Source organism: Pseudophryne corroboree, chromosome 4 (assembly GCF_028390025.1).
Source record: "Pseudophryne corroboree isolate aPseCor3 chromosome 4, aPseCor3.hap2, whole genome shotgun sequence".
Taxonomy (NCBI): Eukaryota; Metazoa; Chordata; class Amphibia; order Anura; family Myobatrachidae; genus Pseudophryne; species Pseudophryne corroboree.
Genome location: NC_086447.1, coordinates 296,307,933 through 296,324,002, shown reverse-complemented (window position 1 = coordinate 296,324,002; position 16,070 = coordinate 296,307,933). Strand labels below are relative to the sequence as shown.

Here is a 16,070-nt window from a genome sequence, read left to right as displayed (position 1 = left end):
CTGGGGACATATGTGGCACTGGGAGCACAGCCCTAGCAACAAGCACTACCCCCTAGCAACGAGCATGACACCCAGTGCATGAAACCCCTGGCAACGAGCATGACACCCAGTGCATGAAACACCTGGCAACGAGCATGACACCCAGTGCATGATACCCCTGGCAACGAGCATGACACCCTGAGCATGAAACCCCTGGCAACGAGCAGGTAATTTAAAAGTAATTAGAAGCCTTACTGTAGGACTTAATGTGTAATGGGCATTACGGTGTGTGGCATAATGTATCACGGACATTGCGGTGTGTGTCATAATGTGTCACAGGCATTACGGTGTGTGGCATACTGTATCACGGGCATTGTGGTATGTGGTATAATGTCTCAGGGTCATTGCAGTGTGGCATAATGTATAACGGGCATTGCGGTGTGTAGCATAGGGTATAACGGGCATTGCGGTATGTGTCAGGCATTACGGTGTGTTGTATACTATATCACGGGCATTGTGGTATGTGGCATAATGTATCAGGGGCATTGCAGTGTGTAGCATAATGTATAACGGGCATTGCGATTCCTGTCATAATGTGTCGGGGGCATTACGGTGTGTGGCATAATGTGTCGGGGGCATTATGGTGTGTGCATATTGTGTCATGTGCATTATTGTGTGTGGCATAATATCTAAGGGCCATTGCAGTACGTGGCATAATGTGTACTGGGCATTACTATAAGGAGGAAAAATTACAAATAATGTAAGGGGAATGAATCAGGATTATTTTTCTTTCCAGTGGTGGCTAACGTCTGGGCGTGCAGGTTGGAAAACTGGGGTATAACGTAGTCTTTTCCTGCAATGCCACGCCCCTTTATCTGAAGCCACGCCCATCCCAATGAAGCCACACACCCTATTTTGCGGCGCGCGCACATTTATTCCTTTAATAGTGCCAATTATGGGGGGGGGGGGGGGGGCGCCAAAGAATTTTTTGGCTTGGGGGAGAAAAATTTCTAGTTACGCCACTGATACTGACATCACTAGCTTTCCCTCTTATGCAGCAGCAGAACCAGACAGCCAGAATGCGAGCAGGACAGTATGCAGTGCAGGCAGAGACACAAGAGTATCAGATTTCATGAACTATCGACGGAGCTTCACAACAAGAGGAGAGATAGGAGGGTGGAGAGAGTTGTAAGTGACACAGGGTGGGATCCCTGTGTCAATTACAGCTCTCTCCACACCTGGGTGGGAGCCCTGTGTAACTTATTATCTAATGAGGGTCGAGAGAAAGAGACACACACACACACACACACACACACACACACACACACACACACACAGTCCTCCTGAGTCCTGTCCCAGTGTGCAAGTAGTACAGAGGCTGCTGCTATTTTTGCATGCGACAAGATAAACATGCTCTCTACCTGGACTTCCTTCTTAAATTATGATTGCAATCACCTGTGTTGAAATACCTTTCTTATCAATTAAATAGTTTAACACAGGTGACTACGATCCTATATTAAGAGGGAAATCCATGTACAGAGCATGTTGTCCCTCCTGGAATGGGTCATGTTGGGAGGTATGCACAATCTTATATATATTCCACCGAGGACCCCTTGTCTAAAGTACCCCGGGCACCCCCAAGGCTTAATCCGGCCCTGTCTCTAGCAGTACATAGGATCATAATGTTAGCATAAGTTCTTCTTACTACCAAGCTTTACAGTGGCATCACGGGCAGCCTTTAACGGGCGAAGTGTCACTCCAATAAAAGTCTAATCTGTGTAAACATGCCTAGAGCTATGACCCTACATGAACCCAGCATGAGTGATATAAATGTAATATTTATATGAACAATTGACCAGTGAAAGGAAATCATACTGTAAGTTCAAGGTACTTTATTCCATATCAAGCTGCATTATTACAATTATTGTACATTTACAAGTAGTTAATAATGTAAAAAAAGACCTAACATTTAAAAAACAAGGGTTATGCTATAGGGTCTGAGAGTAAAGAAGCAGCGTGATCGCAGCAATCTCAGCTACACATTTAAACTGACATTAATTTAAAAACTTTTACATTATTGATGCTTTAAATCTGCATCCGAGATCGCCGGAAAGATGCTGCTTCTGAAAACTCAACCCTATTACATAAACTGCATAGTATTATTTACAGTACTGAACTTGGCATTACTATAACATTATTGTTCACTTGTCAAAGCCAAATCCTTGTCTCGTGGGTTAGTAACAGGCCATGAATTCTCTTATACTTCAGAATTATGGGTCATCTCTTAATATGACCTGCAGTTCCATCATAGCACAATGTCATCTAGTCCGTCATTATGGAAGCCAGCATTATATTGGTTCTATTAGACAGCTAAACATATGAACCAGAACCATGGATTTGAGGTAAGTCGTAAAACAAATAAATTACTCCGTGTACTAAACATACTGCTATTCTGTGTTGGGAAGATGGAAAAATGAAATAAAAAAGTGCTAGCACATCAATTGTAACAGATCTACTGGATCACAAGTGAGTCACCAGTATTGCTTGGTCAATCTGTATTATTTACACATGGGTTAACGACAGGCCATTAGCACTGGATTAGGAGATGTTGTTCAGAACTATTATGGGATTACAAAATACAGAGATAATACCATGTAAATCTAGGCACCCTAATTGTAAAGGGGCCGCAGCCCTTTATACAGGTTGAGTATCCCATATCCATATATTCCGAAATACGGAATATTCCGAAATACGGACTTTTTTGAGTGAGAGTGAGATAGTGAAACTTTTGTTTTTTGATGTCTCAATGTACACAAACTTTGTTTAATACACAAAGTTATTAAAAATATTGTATTAAATGACCTTCAGGCTGTGTGTATAAGGTGTATATGAAACATAAATGAATTGTGTGAATGTAGACACACTTTGTTTAATGCACAAAGTTATAAAAAATATTGTCTAAAATGACCTTCAGGCTGTGTGTATAAGGTGTATATGTAACATAAATGCATTCTGTGCTTAGATTTAGGTCCCATCACCATGATATCTCATTATGGTATGCAATTATTCCAAAATACGGAAAAATCCCATATCCAAAATACCTCTGGTCCCAAGCATTTTGGATAAGGGAGACTCAACCTGTATATGTTAATATCAATCACTAATGAGCAAATAGTAGTAGTGTAGTATACAAAAGTGAACATTTAACTTATGACTTGTAAATGTGCTATGGGAAATATACCTATGGGAGAAAAGGCCAAATTTACACTTTTATGGTGTTAGATAAATTATGATCCAATTTGCGTAGAAAGGCCATTTACATAAATAAGTCTAGTGTTGTAGATGGTCTGTTGCAGAATTAATAACATTTTATTTGTTCTGTTACAATTCCTGAAACCGTTTGTATCTTGGCCAAAATAACAACATTTGCTTTACATACATACAGTACACACCTCACTTGATGGAGGACACAATTATTTAAATTGGACAGCAGGCAACAAACACTACAAACCCCATATATTAAACATAAAGGTTTGCTAAAGAAATTGTGAATCCTTAGGACTGAATCACAATGAACAGAAAATTAGATACTGCCATATTTCTGCTATAGGCAATCACACTACCCATTTCTCAGAACCAAGATCAATGAGCAACTTCTCCAGGTGTTTACGTTAGACATGACCAGCCACAAATGATGTTACTGATGAGCCCACATTAATTGGTATATAATAAAAGTGACTCAATGACACAATCCATCAGCAAATCCCCAACTCCTGCCTTGTTCTTCACATTAGCCATTTTTATTAACAAAATGTTTATCCGTGCCCTTAAAATAATGGACAAAAAAGTACTAAAGGGGGTTTGGGAAATGTCAGTTGAAATTTTAGTAGAACAAATAACTGCGCCAGGAACGGAAGAAAAGTTATCTTTACCCATTCATTGTACAACAGAATACAGTGAATGTGATGCTGACATTAAGGGAGAGAATAAAAAGTACTATGACATCCCAATGTTCATTCTTTTACGCCGAGCACCAAGAATATTAAAGAATTGTATGTGAAATTGTCCGTTGTATGCCACTTACACTGCAGACCAGCATACACAGATATAACTGAAGGCACACATGTTACTAAAGTCCAACAATGTTGTACTGAGAGCTCAGGAAAATCAGCCATGCCTCACCACTCCATCCTACACATTGGCACTCTTAGCATGGGTTGGGGAACCAGACCCCTGGGAAGAATAATAAAAGTGGTTTTCCATGAATGCTTGAGATTCTCCTGAGCAGCATACAATAACAATTCCTCCAAACAAGCAGAACGCCGCTCCTATCCATCCGGCGTACAGGGAGTATCCAAAAGTCACAATCGTAGTCTCCTTGTGAGTAGAAACTGGGAACCATATGGTGGCCATGACAGTACTCAGTGCTAGAACAGAGATCCAAACAAAGCAGAATTAGAATCATAAACTTAGACAACTGATAATGTTCACAGGTAATCACACGGAAATGTCATCATTCCATTAACAAGCACTCACTGAAAACACATTTAACTTTTATCTGGATGTGTTCACAGTCAATACAGAGTTGAAGCTGACCATATGAAGTGGTATAACATCAAATTACCGTAATATTGATGTCATTGTAACTTTAACACAAAATTGATTTTGTGTTGATTTGTTCTAAAATAGTCACACACAAAAAACCAAACAAAAGACATGTATGTGACCATCCTAATTGCTCATGTGGCAATTTAATGCTTTTTTACTATATAATCAGATAAAAAGAAACAACATCCAGGATATGACCCGCAATTCCAGGAATTAGGTGTTATTAGAGGAGGTTTATGTGGCATCTAACAGCTCATGTTGGGCATATCGTACAGTAAAGTAGAATGATAAAGACTTGGAGATAGTAAATATTCACAACACTACATACAATGGGTGTGTTTACAGAAAAACATGCAAGAACCTACAAATCCTACAAATTGTGTATTTTTTTTATTTATTTTATTTTATATATTTTAGAAAAGCTGGGAGATTATTCCATGAACATATTCTCCTTTCTGAAAGTAGCTATAAGGAAAAATGTTTGCTTTAGCCATTTACTGAGCAACACCGTGCTCTATGAACAACCAACCCCATTTTAACTTTAACGTATTCCTATTTATCACATTTGCAAAAATGAATAGTCCTCTATGACCTCGCTTACATTGGTGTATCTAAATATATAATTTGTACTGTGCTTGTTTATGTGTCAGCAACTTAAAAAAACGTACAATGTAATTTAAAAAAAAGGAAGCGCTTGTCAATTAAAATTGAACGCTCATACCTGTAAAGGAAAATAAGAATTTACTTACCGATAATTCTATTTCTCGTAGTCCGTAGTGGATGCTGGGGACTCCGTAAGGACCATGGGGAACAGCGGCTCCGCAGGAGACAGGGCACAAAAGTAAAATCTTTAGGATCAGGTGGTGTGCACTGGCTCCTCCCCCTATGACCCTCCTCCAAGCCTCAGTTAGGATACTGTGCCCGGACGAGCGTACACAATAAGGAAGGATTTTGAATCCCGGGTAAGACTCATACCAGCCACACCAATCACACTGTACAACCTGTGATCTGAACCCAGTTAACAGCATGATAACAGCGGAGCCTCTGAAAAGATGGCTCACAACAATAATAACCCGATTTTTGTAACAATAACTATGTACAAGTATTGCAGACAATCCGCACTTGGGATGGGCGCCCAGCATCCACTACGGACTACGAGAAATAGAATTATCGGTAAGTAAATTCTTATTTTCTCTGACGTCCTAAGTGGATGCTGGGGACTCCGTAAGGACCATGGGGATTATACCAAAGCTCCCAAACGGGCGGGAGAGTGCGGATGACTCTGCAGCACCGAATGAGAGAACTCCAGGTCCTCCTCAGCCAGGGTATCAAATTTGTAGAATTTTGCAAACGTGTTTGCCCCTGACCAAGTAGCAGCTCGGCAAAGTTGTAAAGCCGAGACCCCTCGGGCAGCCGCCCAAGATGAGCCCACCTTTCTTGTGGAATGGGCATTTACATATTTTGGCTGTGGCAGGCCTGCCACAGAATGTGCAAGCTGAATTGTACTACACATCCAACTAGCAATCGTCTGCTTAGAAGCAAGAGCACCCAGTTTGTTGGGTGCATACAGGATAACAGCAAGTCAGTTTTCCTGACTCCAGCCGTCCTGGAAACCTATATTTTCAGGGCCCTGACAACATCTAGCAACTTGGAGTCCTCCAAGTCCCTAGTAGCCGCAGGTACCACAATAAGCTGGTTCAGTTGAAACGCTGACACCACCTTAGGGAGAAACTGGGGACGAGTCCGCAGCTCTGCCCTGTCCGAATGGACAATCAGATATGGGCTTTTGTGAGACAAAGCCGCCAATTCTGACACTCGCCTGGCCGAGGCCAGGGCCAACAGCATGGTCACTTTCCATGTGAGATATTTCAAATCCACAGATTTGAGCGGTTTAAACCAATGTGATTTGAGGAATCCCAGAACTACGTTGAGATCCCACAGTGCCACTGGAGGCACAAAAGGGGGTTGTATATGCAGTACTCCCTTGACAAACTTCTGGACTTCAGGAACTGAAGCCAATTCTTTCTGGAAGAAAATCGACAGGGCCGAAATTTGAACCTTAATGGACCCCAATTTGAGGCCCATAGACACTCCTGTTTGTAGGAAATGCAGGAATCGACCGAGTTGAAATTCCTCCGTGGGGGCCTTCTTGGCCTCACACCATGCAACATATTTTCGCCAAATGCGGTGATAATGTTGTGCGGTCACCTCCTTCCTGGCTCTGACCAGGGTAGGGATGACCTCTTCCGGAATGCCTTTTTCCCTTAGGATCCGGCGTTCAACCGCCATGCCGTCAAACGCAGCCGCGGTAAGTCTTGGAACAGACATGATCCTTGCTGAAGCAAGTCCCTTCTTAGTATCTCTTGAAGTTCCGGGTACCAAGTCCTTCTTGGCCAATCCGGAGCCACGAGTATAGTTCTTACTCCTCTCCGTCTTATAATTCTCAGTACCTTGGGTATGAGAGGCAGAGGAGGGAACACATACACCGACTGGTACACCCACGGTGTTACCAGAGCGTCCCAGCTATTGCCTGAGGGTCTCTTGACCTGGCGCAATACCTGTCCAGTTTTTTTGTTCAGACGGGACGCCATCATGTCCACCTTTGGTCTTTCCCAACGGTTCACAATCATGTGGAAGACTTCCAGATGAAGTCCCCACTCTCCCGGGTGGAGGTCGTGCCTGCTGAGGAAGTCTGCTTCCCAGTTGTCCACTCCCGGAATGAACACCGCTGACAGTGTTATCACATGATTTTTCGCCCCGCGAAGAATCCTTGCTGCCATTTCCCTCCTGCTTCTTGTGCCGCCCTGTCTGTTTACGTGGGCGACTGCCGTGATGTTGTCCGACTGGATCAGCACCGGTTGACTTTGAAGCAGAGGTCTTCCTAGGCTCAGAGCATTGTAAATTGCCCTTAGCTCCAGTATATTTATGTGGAGAGAAATCTCCAGACTTGACCACACTCCTTGGAAATTTCTTCCCTGTGTGACTGCTCCCCAGCCTCTCAGGCTGGCATCCGTGGTCACCAGGACCCAGTCCTGAATGCCGAATCTGCTGCCCTCTAGTAGATGAGCACTCTGCAGCCACCACAGAAGAGACACCCTTGTCCTTGGAGACAGGATTATCCGCTGATGCATCTGAAGATGCGATCCGGACCATTCGTCCAGCAGATCCCACTGAAAAATTCTTGCGTGAAATCTGCCGAATGGAATCGCTTCGTAAGAAGCCACCATTTTTCCCAGGACTCTTGTGCATTGATGCACTGACACTTGGCCTGGTTTTAGGAGGTTTCTGACTAGCTCGGATAACTCCCTGGCTTTCTCCTCCGGGAGAAACACCTTTTTCTGGACTGTGTCCAGAATCATCCCTAGGAACAGCAGACGTGTCGTCGGAATCAGCTGCGATTTTGGAATATGTAGAATCCACCCGTGCTGTCGTAGAACTACTTGAGATAGTGCTACTCCGACCTCCAACTGTTCTCTGGACCTTGCCCTTATCAGGAGATCGTCCAAGTAAGGGATAATTAAGACGCCTTTTCCTTGAAGAAGAATCATCATTTCGGCCATTACCTTGGTAAAGACCCGGGGTGCCGTGGACAATCCAAACGGCAGCGTCTGAAACTGATAGTGACAGTTCTGTACCACGAACCTGAGGTACCCTTGGTGAGAAGGGCAAATTGGGACATGGAGGTAAGCATCCTTGATGTCCAGGGACACCATATAGTCCCCTTTTTCCTGGTTCGCTATCACTGCTCTGAGTGACTCCATCTTGATTTGAACCTTTGTATGTAAGTGTTCAAAGATTTCAGATTTAGAATAGGTCTCACCGAGCCGTCTGGCTTCAATACCACAAATAGTGTGGAATAATACCCCTTTCCTTGTTGTAGGAGGGGTACCTTGATTATCACCTGCTGGGAATACAGCTTGTGAATTGTTTCCAATACTGCCTCCCTGTCGGAGGGAGACGTTGGTAAAGCAGACTTCAGGAACCTGCGAGGGGGAGACGTCTCGAATTTCCAATCTGTACCCCTGGGATACTACTTGTAGGATCCAGGGGTCCCCTTGCGAGTGAGCCCACTGCGTGCTGAAACTCTTGAGACGACCCCCCACCGCACCTGAGTCCGCTTGTACGGCCCCAGCGTCATGCTGAGGACTTGGCAGAAGCGGTGGAGGGCTTCTGTTCCTGGGAAGGGGCTGCCTGCTGCAGTCTTCTTCCCTTTCCTCTACCCCTGGGCAGATATGACTGGCCTTTTGCCCGCTTGCCCTTATGGGGACGAAAGGACTGAGGCTGAAAAGACGGTGTCTTTTTCTGCTGAGATGTGACTTGGGGTAAAAAAGGTGGATTTTCCAGCTGTTGCCGTGGCCACCAGGTCCGATGGACCGACCCCAAATAACTCCTCCCCTTTATACAGCAATACTTCCATGTGCCGTTTGGAATCTGCATCACCTGACCACTGTCGTGTCCATAAACATCTTCTGGCAGACATGGACATCGCACTTACTCTTGATGCCAGAGTGCAAATATCCCTCTGTGCATCTCGCATATATAGAAATGCATCCTTTAAATGCTCTATAGTCAATAAAATACTGTCCCTATCAAGGGTATCAATATTTTCAGTCAGGGAATCCGACCAAGCCACCCCAGCGCTGCACATCCAGGCTGAGGCGATCGCTGGTCGCAGTATAACACCAGTATGTGTGTATATACTTTTTGGATATTTTCCAGCCTCCTATCAGCTGGCTCTTTGAGGGCGGCCGTATCTGGAGACGGTAACGCCACTTGTTTTGATAAGCGTGTGAGCGCCTTATCCACCCTTGGGGGTGTTTCCCAACGCGCCCTAACTTCTGGCGGGAAAGGGTATAACGCCAATAATTTTCTATCGGGGGAAACCCACGCATCATCACACACTTCATTTAATTTATCTGATTCAGGAAAAACTACAGGTAGTTTTTTCACACCCCACATAATACCCTTTTTTGTGGTACTTGTAGTATCAGAAATATGTAACACCTCCTTCATTGCCCTTAACATGTAACGTGTGGCCCTAATGGAAAATACGTTTGTTTCTTCACCGTCGACACTGGAGTCAGTGTCCGTGTCTGTGTCGACCGACTGAGGTAATGAGCGTTTTAAAGCCCCTGACGGTGTTTGAGACACCTGGACAGGTACTAATTGGTTTGCCGGCCGTCTCATGTCGTCAACCGACCTTGCAGCGTGTTGACATTATCACGTAATTCCCTAAATAAGCCATCCATTCCGGTGTCGACTCCCTAGAGAGTGACATCACCATTACAGGCAATTGCTCCGCCTCCTCACCAACATCGTCCTCATACATGTCGACACACACGTACCGACACACAGCACACACACAGGGAATGCTCTGATAGAGGACAGGACCCCACTAGCCCTTTGGGGAGACAGAGGGAGAGTTTTCCAGCACACACCAAAACGCTATAATTATACAGGGACAACCTTATATAAGTGTTTTCCCTTATAGCATCTTAATATATAATAATATCGCCACATAAAATGCCCCCCCCCCCCCCTCTCTGTTTTAACCCTGTTTCTGTAGTGCAGTGCAGGGGAGAGCCTGGGAGCCTTCCTAGCAGCGGAGCTGTGTAGGAAAATGGCGCTGTGTGCTGAGGAGAATAGGCCCCGCCCCCTTTTCGGCGGGCTTCTTCTCCCGTTTTTCTGACAACCTGGCAGGGGTTAAATACATCCATATAGCCCCAGAGGCTATATGTGATGTATTTTTAGCCAGAATAGGTACTTTCATTGCTGCCCAGGGCGCCCCCACCCCAGCGCCCTGCACCCGCAGTGACCGTTGGTATGAAGTGTGCTGAGAGCAATGGCGCACAGCTGCAGTGCTGTGCGCTACCTCATGAAGACTGAGAAGTCTTCAGCCGCCGGTTTCTGGACCTCTTCTCTCTTCGGCATCTGCAAGGGGGTCGGCGGCGCGGCTCCGGTGACCCATCCAGGCTGTACCTGTGATCGTCCCTCTGGAGCTAGTGTCCAGTAGCCTAAGAAGCCAATCCATCCTGCACGCAGGTGAGTTCACTTCTTCTCCCCTAAGTCCCTCGTTGCAGTGAGCCTGTTGCCAGCAGGACTCACTGAAAATAAAAAACCTAACAAAACTTTTACTCTAAGCAGCTCTTTAGGAGAGCCACCTAGATTGCACCCTTCTCGGCCGGGCACAAAAACCTAACTGAGGCTTGGAGGAGGGTCATAGGGGGAGGAGCCAGTGCACACCACCTGATCCTAAAGCTTTTACTTTTGTGCCCTGTCTCCTGCGGAGCCGCTGTTCCCCATGGTCCTTACGGAGTCCCCAGCATCCACTTAGGACGTCAGAGAAAAGTGATTATAAATAATGTATACAGCTTTTTTGAGAAACAATTGATGATGGAGGTAATTTATATCTTTATAAATGTGGAGGGTTCCATTGTACGGTCCGGGTTAGATGGTGCTTTGTATAATGCTTTGAGAGCAACCTATCTTTTCCTACTCACCCTACCTTATGTGAGCCACTAATCGCGGCTCACCTTTTGGTTTTCCGGTCCTGGTTTCCTCCTTGCGGCTGTTGGCGTCCTTTGTCTAGACTTCATTGCAAAGCTCCACGGACGCCAACAGCCGCGAGGAGGGAACCAGGACCGGAAAACCAAAAGGTGAGCCGCGGTTACCCTCCACATTTAAAAAGATATAAATTACCTCCATCATCAATTTTTTCTCAAAAGAGCTGTATACATTATTTATAATCACTTTTCCTTTACAGGTATGAGCGTTCAGATTTAATCGACAAGCGCTACCTTTTTTTTTTATTATATTGGTGTATCTAAAATGGGTTTGTAGGGACTGCACTCAGAACAAAGTCTGATTGGGCAGCTGTTGGAACCATATTGCTGAAGAAATTGCCAGAAATATGGTGCATGAAGGCTGCAAAGACTCAGAATGTTTTCATGGGAGGTGGCCCACGCAAAAAAATGGCTACACAACTGCTATCTCATTTCTCAAAATGTCTCTGCCTCATATAGATTGACACAAATATATATTATAGGCCTATAGACAGATTGGGGTGTAGTAGGGTATGCCGGCGGCCGGGCTCTCGGCGGCCAGCATACGACCGCCGGCATACCGACAGCTAGGCAAGCGCAAATGAGCCCATTGTGGGCTCGCCACGCTACGCACGCCACGCTATCTATTCTCCCTCCACGGGGGTCGTGGACCCCCAAGAGGGAGAAAAGGTGTCGGTATGCCGGCTGTCGGGATTCCAGCGCTGGTATACTGTGCGCCGGGATCCCGACAGCCGACAAACTGAAGACCACCCGACAGATTGTAGAGATTTCGACTTAAACATTGTGTTTTTACATTGATCATTTATCTTGTCTTAAATAAAATGATAGTCATTTCTAGATCAAGTATGACTAATATAAATGTCATTATATTGCTTTGTATAAGTGGTGCGAATCAGAGCTGTGTAATTCTTTGTTCAGGTAACAGACATAAAACTACTGGCATAATTCCTTAAAAAGGAGGCTTTAACTCTTGCATTGAAAATCTAATCTAAATGTATTTCATTAAACCTTAGGGTATTGAAATTCTGGCTGCGTGTAAGAGTGAGTCACTCAATAGAGAGTTATTTAAATAATAATGCATCAAAGGGGAATGTATTCCACTTACTAACACATGTTAAACAGAATCAGTGAACAAATATTGGATGTAGTCACTCTTCTCCTACCAGATAACAGATATCCAGCTTCACAAAGTCAATCAACTTAGAAATAAAACAATGAATTATTGAGCGTGTGTTTATTAGCTCATACAAGAGGATCCACTACTACGATGCAATTTTCAATTATCCATCTGGCAGATTTAGGGGTATTTATTAAAAGTAAAATTGTGGGAAATCTCCCCATAACACCCATTTTCGCTGGATCCCCACAAAATCTAAGCATCCCCACGATGTAACAATAACTCTGATATCTGCCGCAGTCCCTCCATTTCCGAATGCCAAAGCAGCCTCCACAGGTCACTATTGGTGCTTCTAAACTGTCACAAATTAGGGATGGCTATCGGTGGTGTAACCATCAATGACCACAAGCGATGATTAACATTGGTGTATGCCTCCCTGTTGTGGGAATGATGCACCACTGTCCATTCATGTTCAGGGGCGCAGCTTACAGATGTGACAAAAGGGGCGGGGCTAAGGTCAATGCCTATACTGTATAGGTCATTGGTACGGCCTCATCTAGAATACTGTGTTCAATTCTGGAGGCCATATCTTCAAAAGGATATTAATGCATTAGAGACTGTACAAAGAAAGGCAACTAAAACGGTGCATGGCCTACATCACAATATTTACCCAGAAAGACTAAAAAAATCTCTATATGTATAGTTTGGAGCAGAGAAGGGAAAGGGGGGACATGATAGAAACTTTCAGATATATCAAGGGTTTTAACAAAGTCCAGGAGGGAAACATTCTCCAAATGAAGAGAAGCAATAAGACACGAGGACATGCACTGAGACTGGAGGGAGGTAGGTTCAGGGGAAATTTGAGGAAAAATTACTTCACAGAAAGGGTAATGGACAAGTGGAATAGCCTCCCATCAGAGGTGGTAGAGGCTAAAATATGCATGGGATAGACATAAGGATATCCTTACAAAGAAATAAGGATCAAATAAGGTTTGAGATAAAAATATGGTAAAAAAAAAATGGGCAGACTAGATGGGCCAAGTAGTTCTTATCTGCGGTCAAATTCTATGTTTCTATGTTTATACACTTAAAAAAAAAACACAATGCTGACAGGATGCCATCAGTGGCGGAGAACAATTGGCTTTCTGCCACCTATGGCTAAACCATCTGTGGCAAACCATAATAAATATTCCTTAGAAACTGGCAATCGCTTCTTCTCAGCTTTTTGACCAAGGTCAAGGGGGAAAAAAGGCTAAAGCATTTTCCCCCAAGTATTCTATTTCAGAGGGGAAAATAGCCCTATGATGGATGGATAGGCTGCCTTGGTCAGTGGTAAATTTCCCATTAGGCACGAGTTACGTGCCTAGGGAGGAGCGGCACTTGGATGCATGCTTTGGTCATCTCAAAAGGTATCAGTAACTGCAAAATATTTCCAATCTACTGTACCATAAACCAGCGTAAATTGGTAGGACATCCACATACTGTCCCTGTATGTTGTATGCTTAATTAAAAATAATACAAAATGTCATCACTTTTTTTAAATTCTAATAAATTGCCATCAAATGAGGGCTTATGAGCAATTAATTAAAATAATACAATTAGGCAGAAGGTGGCGGTTGTTACTGTTATGCCTATGGGTGCTCTGACCCTTAAATCTGCCCCTGGCCTTGATTCAAGTCCAAGAGGACAGTGGTGTTCAGGAGCATGAGGTGCGGCATGTGCCCCTAGTAATCAGGGCTGACGGTGCCTGAAAATGCAATGTGACTGGTGGAATGATTATCCACACTTTTGTATAGAATAAAGCAGCTTCTCCTTCACTTTTTTTCACCAAGTTATCAAGGTTCACACTTTCTGAGAGTAGCTGGAGACTGAGTAATGCGGTGGAAAGTTTTGATGGAACTTAGGAAGAAAAGGGGTCTACCCAAGACTTGTGGCAGATGTTAACCTTAAGACCCTTTCTTCTTAAGGTTGTCCTATGCCTTCAAGATGTCATGAGCCCTCTGCATAGCTAAAACCCCTCCAAACATTTGATTTCCACCATTTATCACCTCTGCTTACGTAGTACATCCTCCTGACTCCCTGCATGCACTTGATTATGGCACGCAGAATTAGGAATGGAGATTTCTGATTAACAGTGGTCCCAAATATTTTGTTATACCCATGCCACCTCTGCTCTGTCAGAGTTTTGGAAATACAATATAAAATCCTTTCCAGGTGGTACAGATGGCCCACTACTCTCAACCAAAATTTCTCAATTCTTTCAAACCTTTGTTGGCGTTGTGGACTTGCACCAGGTAAGCACCTTCATATTTGGTGGCACTGTTCTCTGTTGTCGACCTTCTGCCACACAATAAGGAGACTTTCAGAAATAATTACTGGGACTCTCTCTTTCCTCTCACCTGAGTTTTGTCTTCTCAATTTAATGAATATGCCTATTTCCATGTTCAAGAAGTCAGACATCTTATGAATTCGGTCATAGGGGTTATTCAGAATTGGTAGCAGATTTTGCTATTTTAGCAAAATATGTGACCACTAAAACAAATGCTGGGGGCCACTCATCACAGTGGGTAAAAAGTCCTATAAACTGCGGTATAAGTGGGCCTTCTTATACCCAGTTTATAGGACTTTTTACCCATTGTGCATGCCGGGTACTTCTTTGGACTGGACTTAACTTCATGGTCTTCTCCTAACACGTGCCGACCACAGACCCAAGCAATAAAGACAACCGCAGCTCTGGTGAGGACTTTGATTGCCATTCTTTCCATTTGGAAATATCCTCCAGCGGATGTTATGGTCAGATCTATGGTACATGGGACTGAGCCGTCAGCTCCATAGGAGTAAGAACTGTCCTTTGCAATTTCAAGTGGTCCAACCCACATTGGCAGAATTTTGCACAGATAAAATTTGGGGTGATTTTCAGTCCTTTTTAAAGTTTTAAATTATTATGTGTGTAGTTTATACTTATTAAATTGTGTACACCTTACAGACAATCCATTTTATATTTATATTTATTTGGTAGCGCTGCCATAGTACCTTGTCTCTGAAAAGTTCACATTCCCTTTCTCCATCTCTCTGCAGTTCAAGAGGATCGCTCTCTACATGATGATGGAGGAACTGACTACATGACTTCTGTTTAAAAACACAGATTTTATAGCGATTTGTATCACTGGTTGAGATCTAAGGAATCAGGGGACTACAGAACCCATAAAATACTCCGCCCCACACTCTATGGTTTAAAAAAAGTGTAGAAAACACCTTGGTCGCATCCTACCATGCTCCGTCTGCCCCTGCAGCACTCCCAGAGGATCTGTGGTGTCTTGGGTCTGCTCAACCTACCACGCCTCCTCCCTCTCCCAAGTGGGGAGAAGTCAAGCAGTACCCAAGATTGTCAAAGTATAAATGAGAAAAGAGAAAACTCTCTTTTGTACTTCGACATAGTTTCCCTGACTCTTGGGAGCACCACTAACCACATCTACTTTCCTTAAATAAGGCTTAATTAAACACATCTTGGTCACTACAATACAAATTATTCATACATGTATGCGATTGTCTTCATATCAGCACTGTGCGGAATCAAACCCTTTCCTGCCTGATAGTACCCAAGATTGGCCTGGGGTGGACTGCTCTGGAGTAGTGCTCTACCTATGGCTGTGCGGCAGGAACAGAGGCCAGTGCAGAGGGAGGGTCTTGTAGCACCATGCATTACCCTGGCCATGGCTGTCCCCTGAGTGGCCTGGTCTGGAACTGCTATTTTGACCCACTCCCATCTCTCTGCCATCATCTAGTTTATTTTTTCCTCTATA

At 44.0% G+C, this 16,070-nt stretch overlaps 1 protein-coding gene across 1 annotated transcript in view; it reads right to left on the bottom strand.

The window, feature by feature from the left end:
* Nucleotides 1-1,854: 1,854 nt before the first annotated feature.
* Nucleotides 1,855-16,070, bottom strand: part of CLDN11 (claudin 11) — a 101,268-nt gene continuing 87,052 nt past the window's right edge. The window contains exon 3 of the mRNA XM_063916226.1: nucleotides 1,855-4,406. Within this exon, the coding sequence (XP_063772296.1) occupies nucleotides 4,171-4,406 (236 nt within the window). The 3' untranslated portion in view covers nucleotides 1,855-4,170. The remainder of the gene's footprint in view (nucleotides 4,407-16,070) is intronic.